Source organism: Physella acuta, unplaced genomic scaffold (assembly GCF_028476545.2).
Source record: "Physella acuta isolate Inbredline_101_S28 unplaced genomic scaffold, ASM2847654v3 ptg000390l, whole genome shotgun sequence".
Taxonomy (NCBI): Eukaryota; Metazoa; Mollusca; class Gastropoda; family Physidae; genus Physella; species Physella acuta.
In genome coordinates, this window is record NW_026731909.1 from 251330 (window position 1) to 268521 (window position 17192).

Genomic DNA, 17192 nt, shown 5'->3' on the forward strand with positions numbered 1-17192 from the left:
GTGACATGATCACACAGTGGTGACATGATCACACAGTGGTGACATGATCACACAGTGGTGACATGATCACACAGTGGTGACATGATCACACAGTGGTGACATGAACACAGTGGTGACATGAGCACACAGTGGTGACATGAGCACACAGTGGTGACATGAACACAGTGGTGACATGAGCACACAGTGGTGACATGATCACACAGTGGTGACATGATCACACAGTGGTGACATGATCACACAGTGGTGACATGAGCACACAGTGGTGACATGATCACACAGTGGTGACATGAGCACACAGTGGTGACATGATCACACAGTGGTGACATGACATGCCCACAGTGGTGACATGATCACACAGTGGTGACATGATCACACAGTGGTGACATGATCACACAGTGGTGACATGATCACACAGTGGTGACATGATCACACAGTGGTGACATGATCACACAGTGGTGACATGACATGCCCACAGTGGTGACATGATCACACAGTGGTGACATGATCACACAGTGGTGACATGATCACACAGTGGTGACATGATCACACAGTGGTGACATGACATGCCCACAGTGGTGACATGATCACACAGTGGTGACATGATCACACAGTGGTGACATGATCACACAGTGGTGACATGATCACACAGTGGTGACATGATCACACAGTGGTGACATGACCACACGGTGGTGACATGATCACAGAGTGGTGACATGACATGCCCACAGCGGTGACATGACATGCCCACAGTGGTGACATGACTATATTGGGGTGATATGACCACAGAGTGGTGACATGACATGTCCACAGTAGTGACATGACTACACGGTGGTGACATGAGAACAGAGTGGTGACCATCTAGGCCTATGGTATATGTTTCTACCGAATAAGTTAGTGTCAGTGCTAACAAGACACAGCTGAGCTACGGAAAAAAAACAGGTTAGCTCTAAATGCGAATGTCAACAAAAACTATGCAAAACGCAAAACTACTTTTGTCAACTCCTGGAATACCTCTTTTATTTTACCTTAAGACTTCGGATCAGTAAAAAATACTTTAATTCAGTTCAACTCCAATAGTTCCCTTAAACACCCCTATTCAGTTCCCCTAAACGCCCCAATTCAGTTCCCCTAAACGACCCCATTTAGTTCCCCTAAACGCCCCTTTTCAGTCCCTCCTTGACGCCCCCATTTAGTTCCCCTAAACGTCCCCATTTACATCACCTAAACGCCCCAACTAAGCTCCCCTAAACGACCCCATTCAGTTCCATTAAACTCCCCCATCCAGTCCCCATTAACATCACTCTGTCAGGTATTCACTAACGTATTATAAAAACAACAACAAAACACCAATTTAATTACCACTAATCCTATAGCTCACCAAATAATCCCGCACAAACGGTCTGCACTAAATAAAACCACATGATATATTTTATACACTTTAGAACAATAGACTATTTGTTAATTAATTCAGCGCAAGCTTTGTAACGGAATGACAAAACGGCAACTAAGCTCTTCGCATTGTAATTTGATCTCACACTGTGGCGACAACACCAATGCAGCAATTAATACTTGTGTATACAATGTAAGTTATAGCTTAGTCTCCATACAAAAACATAGTTTGAATATTGATGAAATGTTTATATATATATATATATATATATATATATATATATATATATATATATATATATATATATATATATATATATATATATGAGGCTCATATAGCAGCATAATTTATACATTTCGGGGTCTGTTGAAACAAATAAATAGGTAAATTAGCAATGAATTATGCATCCGTGGTAAACACACCTTAGATGACCTTAAGTCTTCCATAATCTTCATAAGTATAGTTTTGAGAACAGTGTTTTATAGCATTCGTAAAACTCGAGTTATATAATCCTATAGTGTCAGTACTCACTTTGGTATTCATATTGCTTTTTTAGTGGTCCGCTCTAGCTAGTCTGTCCCCTCTCCCTACCCCCACACAATAGACCCCCTCCACAATGTAAGGGGTCATCCATTTATGACGTCCACACGGGGGGGGGGGGGTCCGAAAAAAAAAACTGACTTTTGTGGACGTATATGGACTTTAATAAGGGAAAAAAAGTGGATTTTTTGGACGGGGGGGGGGGGGGGGGTAGGGTCCAAAATCCCAAAAAATTGTGGATGTCATAAATGGATGACCCCTAAGCAGACAATATGTGCCTATGTTATACATAATGTAAGCTGACAATATATGCCTGTTATCTTATCTACCATGTAAGCAGATAATATATGCCTGTTATACACAATGTAAGCAGCCAATATGTGCCTGCTAACTGCCCCATACCGTATATCATACAAACAAAGGGCGACACTAACGGGCTAACCTGGTCATGTGACATGTCAGTTTCAGGTCAAGCCTGATTAGCTGCCCTCGTCGTCGTTAAACTCAACATACGGCGATTTAATGGGGGCGGGCTGTCATTCATGGGGTCATGTGGTGGTGGTGGGGGTGAGGTGGGGGGTGGGGTGGGGGAGGGTGTGGTGTGGTGGGATAGTGGGTGTGATGGTGGAACTCAACATACGGCGATTTAATGGGGGCGGGCTGTCATTCATGGGGTCATGTGGTGGGGGGTGAGGGGTGGTGGGGGGTGTGGTGGTGGGGTGGGATAGTGGGTAGGATGGTGGAACTCAACATACGGCCATTTAATGGGGGAGGGTTGTCATTCATGTGGTGATTGTGGTGGTGGTGGTGGAAGGGTTGTCTTGAGATAGTGGGACGAATGGTGTGTGGGATGGTGGAACTCAAAATACGTTGATTTTTTACGGTCTCAGGTTGTCATTCATGGGACGTTGTGGTGTAGAGTGGGGGGGGGGGGGGGGGCGGGAGGGGGGACGGTGGGGGGGGGGACGGTGGGGGGGGGGACCGTGGGGGGGACGGACGGTGGGGGGACGGATGGTGGGGGAACGGGGGGGACGGATGGTGGGGGGGACGGGGGAACGGACGGTGGGGGGGACGGGGGGGAACGGACGGTGTAGGGACAGGGAGGGTACGGGGGTTAGGTCGGAAGGGGACAGATGTGATGGTGGGTGCATTGTTGGGTGGGATGTAGGTGGGAAACTGTGTGAGTAGTGGGATGATAAAATATATATGGTTGTGGTGGGAGGGATGGGGGGGGATTGATGGATGAAGGTGTAGGCAAACAGTGTAGCGAGTTTATGATGGAGGATAAAGTGAAAATATGGGGGAGGGGAGAAGTGGTGAGAAAATGGGGGCGGGGGGGGGGGAAATGTTAGAGGTAAAAACTGAGAACTTGGTGGGGGGATGTAGGTTTGGAGATTTTAGTGAGGGTAATGAGAATTTTATTATCAGTGTTTAAATTACTCAAATAAAAAGTGACCGAATAATGACGTCAAGTATTACTGCGTACAGTCGAGTGACAATCATCACGTGATCAGAGTGGGCGTCAGTAACATGTGTACTTTAAGTGGTCCTGTTTATGTTATTTTAGTGTGAGTACTTAACATAAACAGGTCAGTGTGGCAACAACACTCACCCCCCCACGCCCCCCCCCCCCCCCCCCCCCCGCCCCTAGTCCTATACAAACAAACATAAAACTTGCGATCAGGGCGAGCTAGCTAACAACAAATGAGTTAAAAAACTTAAATTTTAAAATATTGATAGGGAAATTCATACGGATTAAGTTTTTAAAATGGCGTTGTTGTGTGAGAGACACAAATAGAGAGTTGTGTCTCACAGCTTTAGCGACCCAGGGTGTAGGGGCGGGGTAGTGGCGTCTCTCTATTCATTGACTTCTTGCCAAGCATAAAGTTCGAGAAACACAGAAACCATGTTGAACTTTAAGAAAACCCAATCCCTCACTAATGGTACTATATTCTATGTCAGATTGTGTTAAATAGAAGCACATGCAGATATATCTAGTTAACTATACGCCTAGTCTTGCTGTCAATCAACTGTTCGGGGTTGGAAGGGGTGTCAGAGCCTCATCCCCACCCTCTCGTGAGAAAATTGTAAAAATGTGTACATTTAAATTGAAAATACCTACTTAACCATTGTCCACTATATATAATTAAACATATACTTAACAACTGTGGAAATAGCAAGGTGCCCCCTGGAAGTTTAAGTTTTAAGTAATACTTCCCCCCCCCCTTCCCCCCCCCCCCCCCCCAACACTCACACAGGAAAATTTCTAAACCCGGAGCTAACACCACGTCTAACTTAAGAAATCATATCACCACTTTTTTGTTGGTCCTTCGACACCTTAAAAATTCACGTATTAAAAAACAAGAAAAAGGAGTAATCCAACGCTTGAACACTTAGTAATCTGATTGTGTGCAGTTGCATAGCTGGGACGGGAACAGGACTTCCAGCCCTCCCCACCCCCCGTCAACTACCCCCTGGTCATTTCTTCCCAGTCATTACCCCCCATCCAGCTGAATGACCCCGCCCTCAATTATCCATGCCCAAAAACACAAAATATCAGCAGTAGGAAATTTACCCCTCTGTTGATTACAACTAGACCCTAAACCTAATCATAACTTAAAACGTAACACTAATGGAAATATAATGTTACGGTTAGAGTTTTAAGAGAAGCGAAATACAATTTATTTTACACTCTGCCAGCCAATTGTAGGCATTTTATAGAACGCCTGGATTATCATTATAACAAAAACTTGTACAATATATAATATATTCTCGAAAAATTGTTAACAGGAGGGGGGGAGGTAAAATTGATCAAGGATTGTCTTAAACCCACATAGGGTGAAGGGGGGGGGGGGGAGCGGCCGCCCCGTTCTCTTTTCATTTGATTGTATCTGCTGTAGCTTTGTACATGTTTGATTATGATTTGATAACAACTTTCAGCTAAGAAAGGAAATTTTTAAAATTGTATAAAATATTTTCTATTACAAGAATGGGCAATTGTCGACTATAAAAAAATCACATCGATAAAGTATTAATACAATTTAAAGCTAAAAAAACGAAACAGATAACGAGATATACTCCTAGAGAAACGGTACCAAGTTCACCAACGAATGTGGACATGAATATTCATAAAGATGACTGGGAGATTAATTAACCTAATTAGAAAGTGTAACAATGAAAACAGCAAGACACATTAGCCAATGTATCAAAACAAGAGACATTTGTACATCTGTTCAAACTAGACTTGTTCAATTTTCACAGTATTAAGCTACACATGCAAGATTCCACAAGCTAGGGTGTAAAGTAAAGCTTCTATAATAATTATCTAGGATACACATTGCAGTCGCATGATGCTAGAACATAGTGTCTAAGGTATAGGTTCTGGAAAACATTCGTGGGGATGTATTTTGGGCCCTAGAATAGTAGGATCTAGAATCTAGCTCATACTTTCTAGACTATAGGCTTTGTAAGATGCTCAAGAAGTTAGATTCTCTTGTATAGTTTATACGTTTTATACTGCATGTTTTATATGTGACGGTGATGAATCAGGTTGGAACAGAATCCAAGTTTGCATAAAGTGATGATGGGGAGGGATGGGTATGATGTCTGAAAACAAGGGGAGGGGGTCAAGGAGACGTATCACTATTTTAAGTTTAAGACTTTTAGACAATAAGATTTTTAAGCAATACGTTATAGTGTTTTTTTTAAATAAGTACATTATGTTAGTAATGTGTTATTTTCTACAAATAAACGATTAATAAGTGAAATTTAAGTATTTTGATCTGATTTCTGTTGAACAGGCCAACCCCGAGGGTGTACGCGTTAACTGAGTGACGACGGTGTGTGTGTGTGTGGTGTGTAACATAAGCAGAGACGTAACTATGCGAGGGCCGCGGGTTTGGTTCGCAACTGATGATACCAATTTTTAGGGGTGACATCAAATCGATTTTTTTTTAAATATACCGTCGAAATTATGTTTTTATGCAGTGAAAATAATACAAAGTAGAGCGAAAAAAACGAAAAAAGCAAAATTATTGTAGGGGCGGGGTGACACCCTCAGTTATAGCACTGGGTGACACCCGACCTAGTAACGCCACTGGGTATAAGTAATCTCCTTTGAAAGGCTACCTGGCGTCTATTTTGCAGGTCACATAGCCCTTCAAATGGAGTGTCAAAATGTGTAACTTTTAACTAAGTAGTGGTTTGGAGCTAAGGTTGGTGTTAGGGTAAGGATCGTTGTATTCAAACAACTGACCATTCGGTATCGCTTAAAAGAATGCTTTGCAAATTAATAAAATAAATGTATAAAGCCTAACGGTAAAATCTGGCTAAATGGGAACAACTCACTATCATTTTTTGAAGAGCAGATCAGTGACGCTAACAGCAAAACAATAGCTACAGCGACAGTTAAACAGCTAGGCCATAACACGATGTTTCCAACACTAGAATCCACTTGCTCAACACACTACACACAACGAATGCTGGGGTGAATTTACATAGTTTTACATGTAGCAACACACCAGTCACAGTCCACGGGGGGGGGGGGTAGGGGAGAGTAAAATTACATTATGCTGGCGTCTTTAATTTATATGCTAAACCATCCCTTAACATTATGTATGGTGGTTTTTTACTTTATTTCACATAGTGAGTTTAAGTACGCTTGATTGGTCGTGTCACGCTGTGTCAATGGTGTCTTCAGCTCTATCTCCTGCAGAGGCGTAGCTAGAGAGGTGGGGGGGTGTTACGGGTCAGTTGTAGGTTAGATAGAAATAGGTTAGAATAATCTAGAATTAGGGGAGATTGCGTGTGTGAGTTGAGTTTACCCTAGAGTATTGTTAACCCCGGTGTGTTGATGTATTGTTATCCTAAGGTCGAATGTGGGTATAAAAGTTGGAGTGAATGGTTGTCAGGGGTCTTTGGTAGCGGTTAGGTCGAGGGCTACTCTGGAATGTGAATATTTGAGACCGAATAAAAGTATTGAACGTAAACACGAGTCGTTCTTGAGTTCAAACTAACCAGGACGTAACAGGTGGGGGGGGGGGGGGGGGCGCTTCGTGCGTCGAAAGTAGGCGCCAAATTGGGTTAAAAAAAAACTCATTCTAAGCTGCATTATAAAAATGTACACAGTTTAAGTTAAGAAAACATACTATTGCTTTGCTTTCCAGAATTATTGAATTGTTTACTACATCAGTTGTCTGACATCACATTAAAAACTTTTGCAGTTAAGTGATTTGTAAAAAAGCCCTCAATATTTTTCAAATGGAAGGTGGAAGGGGGGGGGGGGGTGGAGGGGACGCTTTTTTTTTGCCAACGTGAATAAATACAGATGAGAGGGGAGTGTTAAACTGATAGTTCGTCCGGGGCGCCGGAATAGGTCGCTATGCCCCTGATCTCATTAACACACTACTTACTTTAACGTAACATTTTTTTTTCTGCGTTCACCATTTGCTAATAGATCTAAACATGGCAGAGTTTTTATGTTTCTTAGACTTCGACATTAGAAGGTATTGTTCTGTGTGTGTGTGGGGGGGGGGGAGGTATAGGCTACACAAACGCACACTAGACTGGGTAGGCTCAGGTACACTGTAGGTGCTGACCCTGGGAACCGAACTCTAGACATTCACGTCAGGAGTTACGTGATCTACCACCAGACCAGTAAATTCCATTGATCATTGCGAACTTTTTTTTTTTAGATATTTACCTGGATATCTTGGTTTTTATTAAATGAAAGGTCTTTAATTTTTTTTTTCAAATTAAGGAAAACATCTGCTTACCTAATAGGTCTATGTGGCCCCGCCAGCACACAAGGTATCACAAGGCTATGTTATGGTATACAATGATAAACTAAAACACACCAGGAATGGGAAAAAATTCGTATCTGTTTTCAGTCAACACACACATAAATTACAGCACTTCTAATCCTAATCCGCAGATTCTCACAACAAATACGCAAGGATTAACTAAAGATTCATGTTTGCAGTCAAATATAGCTTGACAGCGGTAACGTCATTAGTGGGGTTAAATGTCAGATGACATCACAATCCCCCCCTCCCCCAATCCAAATACCATCTGGCACGTTTTTTAACGTACCACTGTGTTTTTTAAAACGTCATAAAACAAAAATGTATTGATTATTCTGGGGCAGGTAGGTGACACCTGTTTCAGGTGGTGCTGGCTGAGGGAGGGGTGGGGGTAGGGTGATGGTACTAAGGGGTAGGGGGTGTTACTGGGGAGTAAGAGGTGGTGTTGGGGAGTAGGTGGTGGTACTGGGGGAAGGGTGGAGGTATTGGTGGTAGGGTGATGGTACTAAGGGGTAGGGAGTTGTTACTGGGGAGTAGGGAGGTGGTGTTGGGAAGTAGGGAGGTGATATTGCAGAGTAGGGAGGTGATATTGGGGAGTAGAGAGGTGACACTGGGGAGTAGGGAGGTGGTATTGGGAAGTAAGGAGGTGGTATTGAGAAGTAGGGAGGTGGTATTGGGGAGTAGGGAGGTGGCATTGGGGAGTAGGAAGTTGGTATTGGGGAGTAGGGAGGTGGTATTGGGGAGTAGGGATTTGGCATTGGGGAGTAGGGAGGTGCTACTGGGGGTAGGGAGGGGGTATTGTGGTGTACGGAGGTGGTTTTGGTGGGTAGGGAGGGGTATTGGGGAGTGGGGAAGTGGTATTGGGGAGTAGGGAGGTGGCATTGGGGAGTAGGAAGGTGGTATTGGGGAGTAGGGATGGGGTGTTGTGGTGGGTAGGGAGGGTGTTTTGGGGAGTAGGGAGTAGGGATGGGGTATTGGGGAGTAGGGAGGGGTATTGGGGGGTAGGGAGGTGGTATTGGGGGGGGGGTAGGTAGGTTATATTGGGGAGTATGGAGGTTATATTGGGGAGTAGGGTGGTGGTAATGAGAGTAGATAGGTGATTTTGGGGAGTGAGGAGGTGGTATTTGGGAACAGAGATGGTATTGGGAAGGGGGAGGTGATAATGAACAGTAGAGATGTGATATTAGGGAGTGATGATGGGGGTAGAGAGATTATGTTGGATAAAGTATAAGTATCAACATAGACGGCGTATTAATTCATACATGTATATTTTTTGCTTGTTAAAAGATAATTCCCAGCATTTTCTAAACTGTCTCTAACCCATCACTAACATTACACCAGCTATCATGGTTTGAATCTTCAGCACAGCTGAGCATCACTTGTGTACAACAGACCCATTGTCAACAGATGTCATTGGTGTTCTATAAATAGAATGACCCAACTGGTACTCCCGACGCCATAACCTGCTGTTTCACGTGAAAGTTTGAAATAAACCCTGAGTTCTTATGACACGTGAGGATGTGTGGGTGAGTACTACCACAATGGCCGTCAGTGTTTGAGGTTTCACTCAGCACGAGGTCTATGAAGAGCTACCGCCTGGGGGGGGGGGGGGGGGGTCGTCTTCGTAGTGTGCCGGGGAGTTGCCTCAGGGGGGTCGTCAATAAATGGCGTCACGCTTAAAAAAAACAGTTTTACCCCGCCCCCTCCTTTCTGTCCATTTGTAACAAAAAAACCTAGACATACGTAACATGATGTTATACCTTAACATAAACAACTTAAATAAACTAAGATGTGTCCTTTGTTTAAAAAAACAGGGCAAGTTATTATTTCAACATTTAGCAACCCCAGGAAGGTTATGCATCCATGCACTGAAAAATATTTATGATGACAATTTACAGAATGCATTTAAAAAAAAAGAAGCAAAATAACTGCTTAGCTAGTTCCAGAAAATTACTTTTTAAGTTACCAAACGGGGACTTATATATCTTGTACCAAGCTGCGTTATTGATGTTTTACATTTACAAATCTAAAATTTTGAATCTCTAGTATACACTTATATAACATACGTTATATCTAATAAATTTAGCAGCTGAGGATAGTCTAATGCTAGTTCCGGCAAAATTCGAAGACTCCAAAGCCATTATGTTTCCTTTGACATAAAATTGATTCACACAATTCCAGTACATGTGTGTTTACATCTGTAACAGCAGAAGACGAGAGTTCCCTCATTCAATGACAGTGTATCCCACATGAGGCTTGTTTGATTACATCTTCTCATGAACGATTACAGACGTTACAACTACAAATGATCGATTACAGACACTACAACTACAAATGATCGATTACAGACACTACAACTATAAATGACCGATTACAGACAGTACAACTACAAATGACCGATTACAGACATTACAACTACAAATGATCGATTACAGACACTACAACTACAAATGACCGATTACAGACACTACAACTACAAATGATCGATTACAGACATTACAACTACAAATGACCGATTACAGACATTACAACTACAAATGACCGATTACAGACATTCCAACTACAAATGACCGATTACAGACATTCCAACTACAAATGACCGATTACAGACATTACAACTACAAATGACCGATTACAGACCCAATTGAATAGTACTACATGTGTACACATCTTACTGAATAACAAGCACCCGATGTAATTCAGTTAGCCGCCACCCTTTTATTTTTGGTCCAACCTCACTCACTCCATCAACTTATCGAACACCTCCCCTCACCCCACCCCCTCCCCCAATCAAATATTTCTATCGAATGCTGAGATTTGACCGTATAAACAAGATCAGACCCAGCCTCGTTTTGGGAGAGATAGTCTGGCAGGATGTCAGCTGCCAACACTTACTTCCCTTTTTATTCCGTTCTGGGTGTTTCTAAATTTAGAGAACTCTAGCAAACAAGCCGAGGGAACGTATATATATATATATATATATATATATATATATATATATATATATATATATATATATATATATATATATATATATATATATATAATCTATATATAATCTATATATATAGAGAGAGAGAGGTTGTAAATAGATAGGCTCTGTATAAATACATGTTACATATAATACATATATATATATATATATATATATATATATATATATATAATAGTAAATTACTTTTTAAATATGTCATTGATTACATTGCCTAGTGGCCTCCTTGAAGCTTGACCTAGATGCGGATAAGATTTGACACGATTTCTTTCACATTAAAAAAAATTGAAAACAATTTGATGTGTAAAAAAAAAAATCAGATTAAAAAAATCTTCTAAAGAAAGACAACCCTCTGAAGTTTAGCTAAATTGACATTCCTTGCTCCAGCGCAGGGAGTGAAACGGTTTTCTTCTGTCGTCTGACAGGGGACGTGAATTATGCAAGACATCCGACATCCTTCACACGGTCTAACGAGTTGAACCCCGCCCTTCTCCCTTCCAATACCATTTGAGCATTTATCGCTTTCTCCTCACATAAATAGGCGAATTTGTAGTTGCTCTTATCTCCCTTTTAAAAAAATTCCTTCCCTTGAAATTCCACGATCATCTCCCCTTGTTCTGCTATGTTCGACAGATGTAATGGACGAAACGGAGATGGCATATTTTTTTTTCATTTCCGGTACAATCTAAATCTGATAGATGACATAAAAAATCCTCATACTAATACTATTTTTTTATTTAATTTTTTTTTTTTTTTTTTTTTTTTTTTTTGTAAATCACCAAAACCCTGAATTTTTTAAACACCAAGGACCTTAAAATCAATCATTTTACCTCATATTTATTTTACGATAGCAGTTTTAAAAAGTAATGTTATTTCATTAATATTCAGCCTGGTTGTTTTTTTTAAATATATTTAAAACCCTGTTATTAAAACCAGCAACTAAGAAAACATTAACAAGCACGAGTAAGGCTACCCACGATAAAAGGCTCAAACATTGATCGACAGGGGAGGTCATGCACGGCAACAAAAAAACAAAAATTAGCTATAGGCATTGAAGAATTAGGGTTAATTTTGACCCTTTCCACACCCCCACAAAAAATAAAAAACCATTTGCATGTAAACTTGGAGGGGTAGGGGGAAATTATTATATAAATTTAGAAAGCATATTAGGCTTACTTTTTAGAAAAAAAAATTCTTTTAAAAAGGTGAGACTTTTTATATTAAAGCAAGATCAGTTATCTTTTAATATTAGTGAACCTCATGCTAGTGATCTCGTTTATGTTATCAAAAAGAAAAAAAAATCCTTAATTATTATTAGAAAAACATAAAAGTAAAGAACAACATCAGGGGTTAAGAAATTTTGAAGCTCAATATTTAGCTAATGCGAGTGCAGTAACAAAGAGAAATATTCAGCCATTGAAAGCATAACTAAGAAACTACATTTTTATCAAATAAAAAATATCTCGATGAAGCTGGATTATCAGCTTAGCTGTGAGACATGTATGATAAGTTAACGATTTGTTTTCATTGTCCCTCATCTCAACCCTTGTCCACACACCAGGACCTTAATCAGCCTTAAACCTCTGTAGCCTAGCCGTCTTGCACAAATCCCCCCTCCCCTCACCCAAATTTCTCCTCCAGTCAATGAGAGTCTCCACCATGCGAAATTTGCCGTAGACCCGACCCCCATCAACATGCATACAAGCCCCGCAGTCCCTTCAGGTTCTCAAGCCTTGGTATCGATTCAAACATGGGCGATTCCTGTTCTTTAGCATCGATTTAAACATGGGCGATTCCTGTTCTTTAGCATCGATTTAAGCATGGGCGATTCATGTTTTTTAAGAATCGATTTAAAAGAAGAAAAAAAAACAACGCAGTATAAAAACAAGTGAAAAGACCAAAATTTTTCAATCTTACGCCCAGAAGTGTGCGGCAAGATTGAACTTTGAACCCTGAAAATCGAATCTTATTTTTTTTTAAATGCCTTAAAGTTTCTTGAAGAGCAGAGCGTAGGATACGTTTTTAGGGAACTATATTTTTTTTTTAACAAAATGGGTTATTTGTGTATAATAAAATAAAGGGAAGTAAATCATCTTTCAATTCTTGACACAGCATCATCGATATACATACATACACTAACATGTATGTACGTAAATGCGTACATCTATGTGTATTCGTGTTTCTGTCTATGTCAATGTCTACGTCTGTGCGTATCCGTGTTTATGTCTTTGTCAATGTTTGTTTGCGCGTGTAGCAACGTGTACTTATGTAAATGTAGGTGTAAGTGTAATGGTGAGTGTAAGTGTAAGGGTATGTATGTGCATGTGCATGTGTATGTGTATGTGTGTGTGTACGTGTACGTGTATGTGTATGTATATGTGCAAGGGTATGTGTATGTTTATGTGTGTATGTGTGTACGTGTATATGTGCGTAATTGCGTATGCGTAAGTGTATGGGTTTGTGTATGTGCAAGTGTTTGCAAACGTTTTCTTTGTGGTATGCATATTATGCATTTCCGGATGCGTTTCCTTTTATACACCCTGCAGCATCTGTATAAAAATCTATGTCAGAGATGAACCTGACGATTTTTTTCAATTTTCACCTCGATGTTTTCAGACAAAAAGTTATTGATAATTTTTAGCCAGTGCGGCTCCGTCCCCATAGCGTTAATTCAATGAACCCAGTTTGTCGATTTTTTTTTCTCTCGCGACACTACCGTTTGTTTTCTGTGGCCTTCTGCTCTATGTTAGGTATGGAATCGATTGCTGCTTTTGGATATGAATAAAATCGATATATAATTTCATAATCGATTTCGGCAATTAACGAGGTAGGAGAGTCTCATGCTGGGTTGGGGTTAGATAATCGGGATAGGAAACGTGAATAATTAACTGACAACTGCTTCGTGGAATACTAGGGTCGGCAATATCATAGATCAGGGGTCTCCAAACTACGGCCCGCGGGCCGAATGCGGCCCGCGATGTCCTCTCATCCGGCCCGCTGAGATCTTTTTGTCTACAGAAAAACGTTTGTTGGTGATAGCTGAGAAACTTTTCCCAGAAAAATCAAAGACAAGCCTGGAAGGAACTGGCCCCCGAACTGAAATTTGATAGTTAATGCGGCCCTCGGACTGAAAAGTTTGGAGACCCCTGTCATAGATGATGAAAGACAAAAGTATCGAGGGTATACCTAAATACAGTAGTATCGAGAGTGTACCTCGATATAAAGACAGCAGTATCGAGAATATACCTAAATACAGCAGTATCGAGAGTACACCTAAATACAGAAGTATCGAGAGTACACCTAAATACAGCAGTATCGAGAGTACACCTAAATACAGAAGTATCGAGAATATACCTAAATACAGCAGTATCGAGAGTATACCTAAATACAGCAGTATCGAGAGTATACCTAAATACAGAAGTATCGTGAGTATACCCAAATACAGCAGTGTCGAGAGTATACCTCGATATAAAGACTTCTGTATCGAGAGTATACCTAAACACAGCAGTATCGAGAGTATACCTAAGCACAGCAGTATCGAGAGTTTACCTAAATACAGAAGTATCGAGAGTTTACCTAAATACAGAAGTATCGAGAATATACCTCGATATAAAGACAGCAGTGTGCTATTCATAAATTATTGCGAATTACTAAGGACACTAGGAGCCTTAATAGGTTGGGATAGAGAAATTATTTGAGATAAGAAATTATTTGGGATAGATAAATTAGAGAGTGTTCAATACTGATCTCTACACGCCGCAACACATAGACGGTCGCAAGAATATTATCCTTGGATGGTCGCAAGAATATTATCCTCGGACGGTCGCAAGACTATTATCTATGGACGGTTGCAAGAATGGACGGTCGCAAGAATATTATCCTTGGATGGTCGCAAGAATATTATCCTTGGACGGTCGCAAGAATATTATCCTTGGACGGTCGCAGGAATATTATCCTTGGACGGTCGCAAGAATATTACCGAGTCAGCGGCTGTAAAGATATAACCAAATGCCTAATTATAATGGTCGTTAACGACATCCAATTTAGCGGGGCCGTACGCCAGTGTTTGGAAAGTGATAAGCGAAAGACGGCAGAATTGATTATAGATAAAATAACACAATTGGAATAATAAAAAAAAACATGGCGCTAAAAATCCTAACGATATTAAGTGCAGCATTAAAATAGGAAGTAAAAAGTAGCTGCAGTTATGAGTTAATAAAATAGTAGATGACAAAATGTATAAAACATTTATAATAGCAAGCTTTAAAATATATAAGAAGATGAATGATGTATGTAAAAAAATGCTCTTTTAATATAATAATTCCCCACAAATGATATGACTATAAATAAACAAGTCGCAATATAAGTTAATTATGTAGCAATCTACATTAATAAAACTAAACATCTGTATGTGTCACCATAATGTACTGTTACATGAGCTGTAACAAGTATCAGTTTATAAACAAAGCTTTTTTATGAAAGCATGAGTTAAACTGATCGTAAAAAAAAAGTTAAACTGATCGTAAGAGTCCATTAATGACCACAAAAAAAAAAAAAAAAAAAAATGCTAAGTTAAATAAAAAAGTTAAAAGTGAAAAAGTCGTAAAGAAAAACAAAAAACAGAAGGAAACAAGTTACAAAGTAAAAAAAAAACGCGACAGGCAAGTCAGTGGCCAAGAAGATAAAGTTTTTAGTTTTTAGTAGTGTGTTTAAAAAGTTTTTTTCTTCATGGGTTAATGTATCTTTCATCTATCTTTCAACTATCTGCAAGTCTAATCTCTTGACCAACCCCTTCCCCCCCCCCAAACATACACAGTCAAGAGTTATATACAATAATACCATCAAACCCATCTTAACTGAATAAAATTTAAAAGAAAATAAAGAAAAAAAATCGAGAAAATGTTATTGAAGTGAAAATCTTAAATAAAGAGAGATAACCCAAGAAATGAAAAACAAGACTAAAAAATTACCTGATTGCCTCCCGTCCTTATATCGATCAAACAACTCATCGTCGCTTTCATCGCTCCCGTTGTCTTCAACATCGCTGACCTTGGCGCGGGTGTAATCGAACCTGTCTGAATTTTTCTCCATTACCGGAAGTTTCGAGTAACTTCCCGCAGCCCGCGAGTCGGCTGCCGCATGCCGTTTCCCGCTGAAAACTTTGGTCCCAAGTTTATGAATGAACATGTTTTATCACATAGGTCAAGGGTCATTTAGCTGCTGTTTTGAAGCACGCGTTGGTTGGATTTAAACCTGATTATCAGTTCATTTTTAGCTCTTCTATATATACAGGAAAAAAAAAACTTTTGTAGAAATGTATCTCTTTGGAGAACAGTTATGTAAATCAAATAACCTAAACCTAATAAATAACATAACCCTCATTTACGAATCGTTAATGTGTTTCCTCGTTTCGATGATTTGCGTTTTTTCAAGCGTTCGTAATTCGGAGCGTTTGTAACCCGAATCGTTCGTAGGCCGAATCTTTCGTAACCCGAATCGTTCGTAGTCTGAATCTTTCGTAACCCGAATCGTTCGTACTCCGATACGTTCGTACTCCGAAGATTTCCCAACCCATAACACCACTGTTATAAAACAACAAAATCGTAAGACAGAAATAAACTACACGCTAGATCACTAGTAATAGTAATGTCTTGTGGTACAGTTGTTTGATTACCGAGGTATTTCATGTAAATAACATCATCTACTTAACATGCATGCGCGCGCCGCTGACGTCAGCTGCTCACGTGCTGCAGTTAGAAATTATTTTCAGGTGCACGTGCATGTGCCGGCTGTTACACATCTTGACCTGTTGTTTCTTCATCGTCCGTGTTATCGTGGATTGATTTTGTGACTTAATCAAACGATTTCGGCTTTAGGGTAATAAAGTAAGACGATGATGGATCGCCTTAAAGCTGAGGCAAATGTTGTATTGTTAGGGGTCGTGTTATGTGGTTTCCACACGTAGAGTGAAAGGGGTCATATTAGGAGTCATGTTAGGGGTCGTGTGTCTTTGTGACAGCCACAAGGAAAGTGGACGGGGTCAATTTACGGGACATTCGTTTATGTGACGCCCACACGGGGTAGACCGGGTCGTGTTAGGGGATCATATTAGAGGTCATGTTAGGGGTCGTGTGTTTATGTGACAACCACACTCTGACTTTTTGTGAACTCTTGTGGACGAGTATGACGTCACACAGTTATCACATCTCCCCACCCGACTCTATCAATACAATGTAAAAAAAATTGTTTAGAGAAAAACATACATACGTGTAATAAAGTGTTACATTTTTCACCCATGACCATTCCCCACAGGGTTTCTTTCAGGCATCTCTTCAAAGCGCGTCTACCGTGTCCCACCCCCCCCCCACCCCCTCCCCCTCTCGAACGAAACATAATTTATCTAGAAAATATATACTTTACCAGTGTCCACCCAACTCCCTCCCAGAGAAAAAAGTATGAAAGAAACACT

The 17192-nt window shown here is 40.4% G+C and overlaps 1 protein-coding gene across 4 annotated transcripts in view; it reads right to left on the minus strand.

Annotated features, from left to right (window-relative positions):
- Nucleotides 1-17192, minus strand: part of LOC131942148 (H(+)/Cl(-) exchange transporter 4) — a 97298-nt gene that overhangs the window by 77396 nt on the left and 2710 nt on the right. For all 4 annotated transcript variants that reach the window (XM_059301876.1, XM_059301877.1, XM_059301875.1 and 1 more), the window contains exon 2: nucleotides 15694-16003. In XM_059301876.1, coding sequence (XP_059157859.1) covers nucleotides 15694-15910 — 217 coding nt within the window. In that variant the 5' untranslated portion in view covers nucleotides 15911-16003. The remainder of the gene's footprint in view (nucleotides 1-15693; nucleotides 16004-17192) is intronic.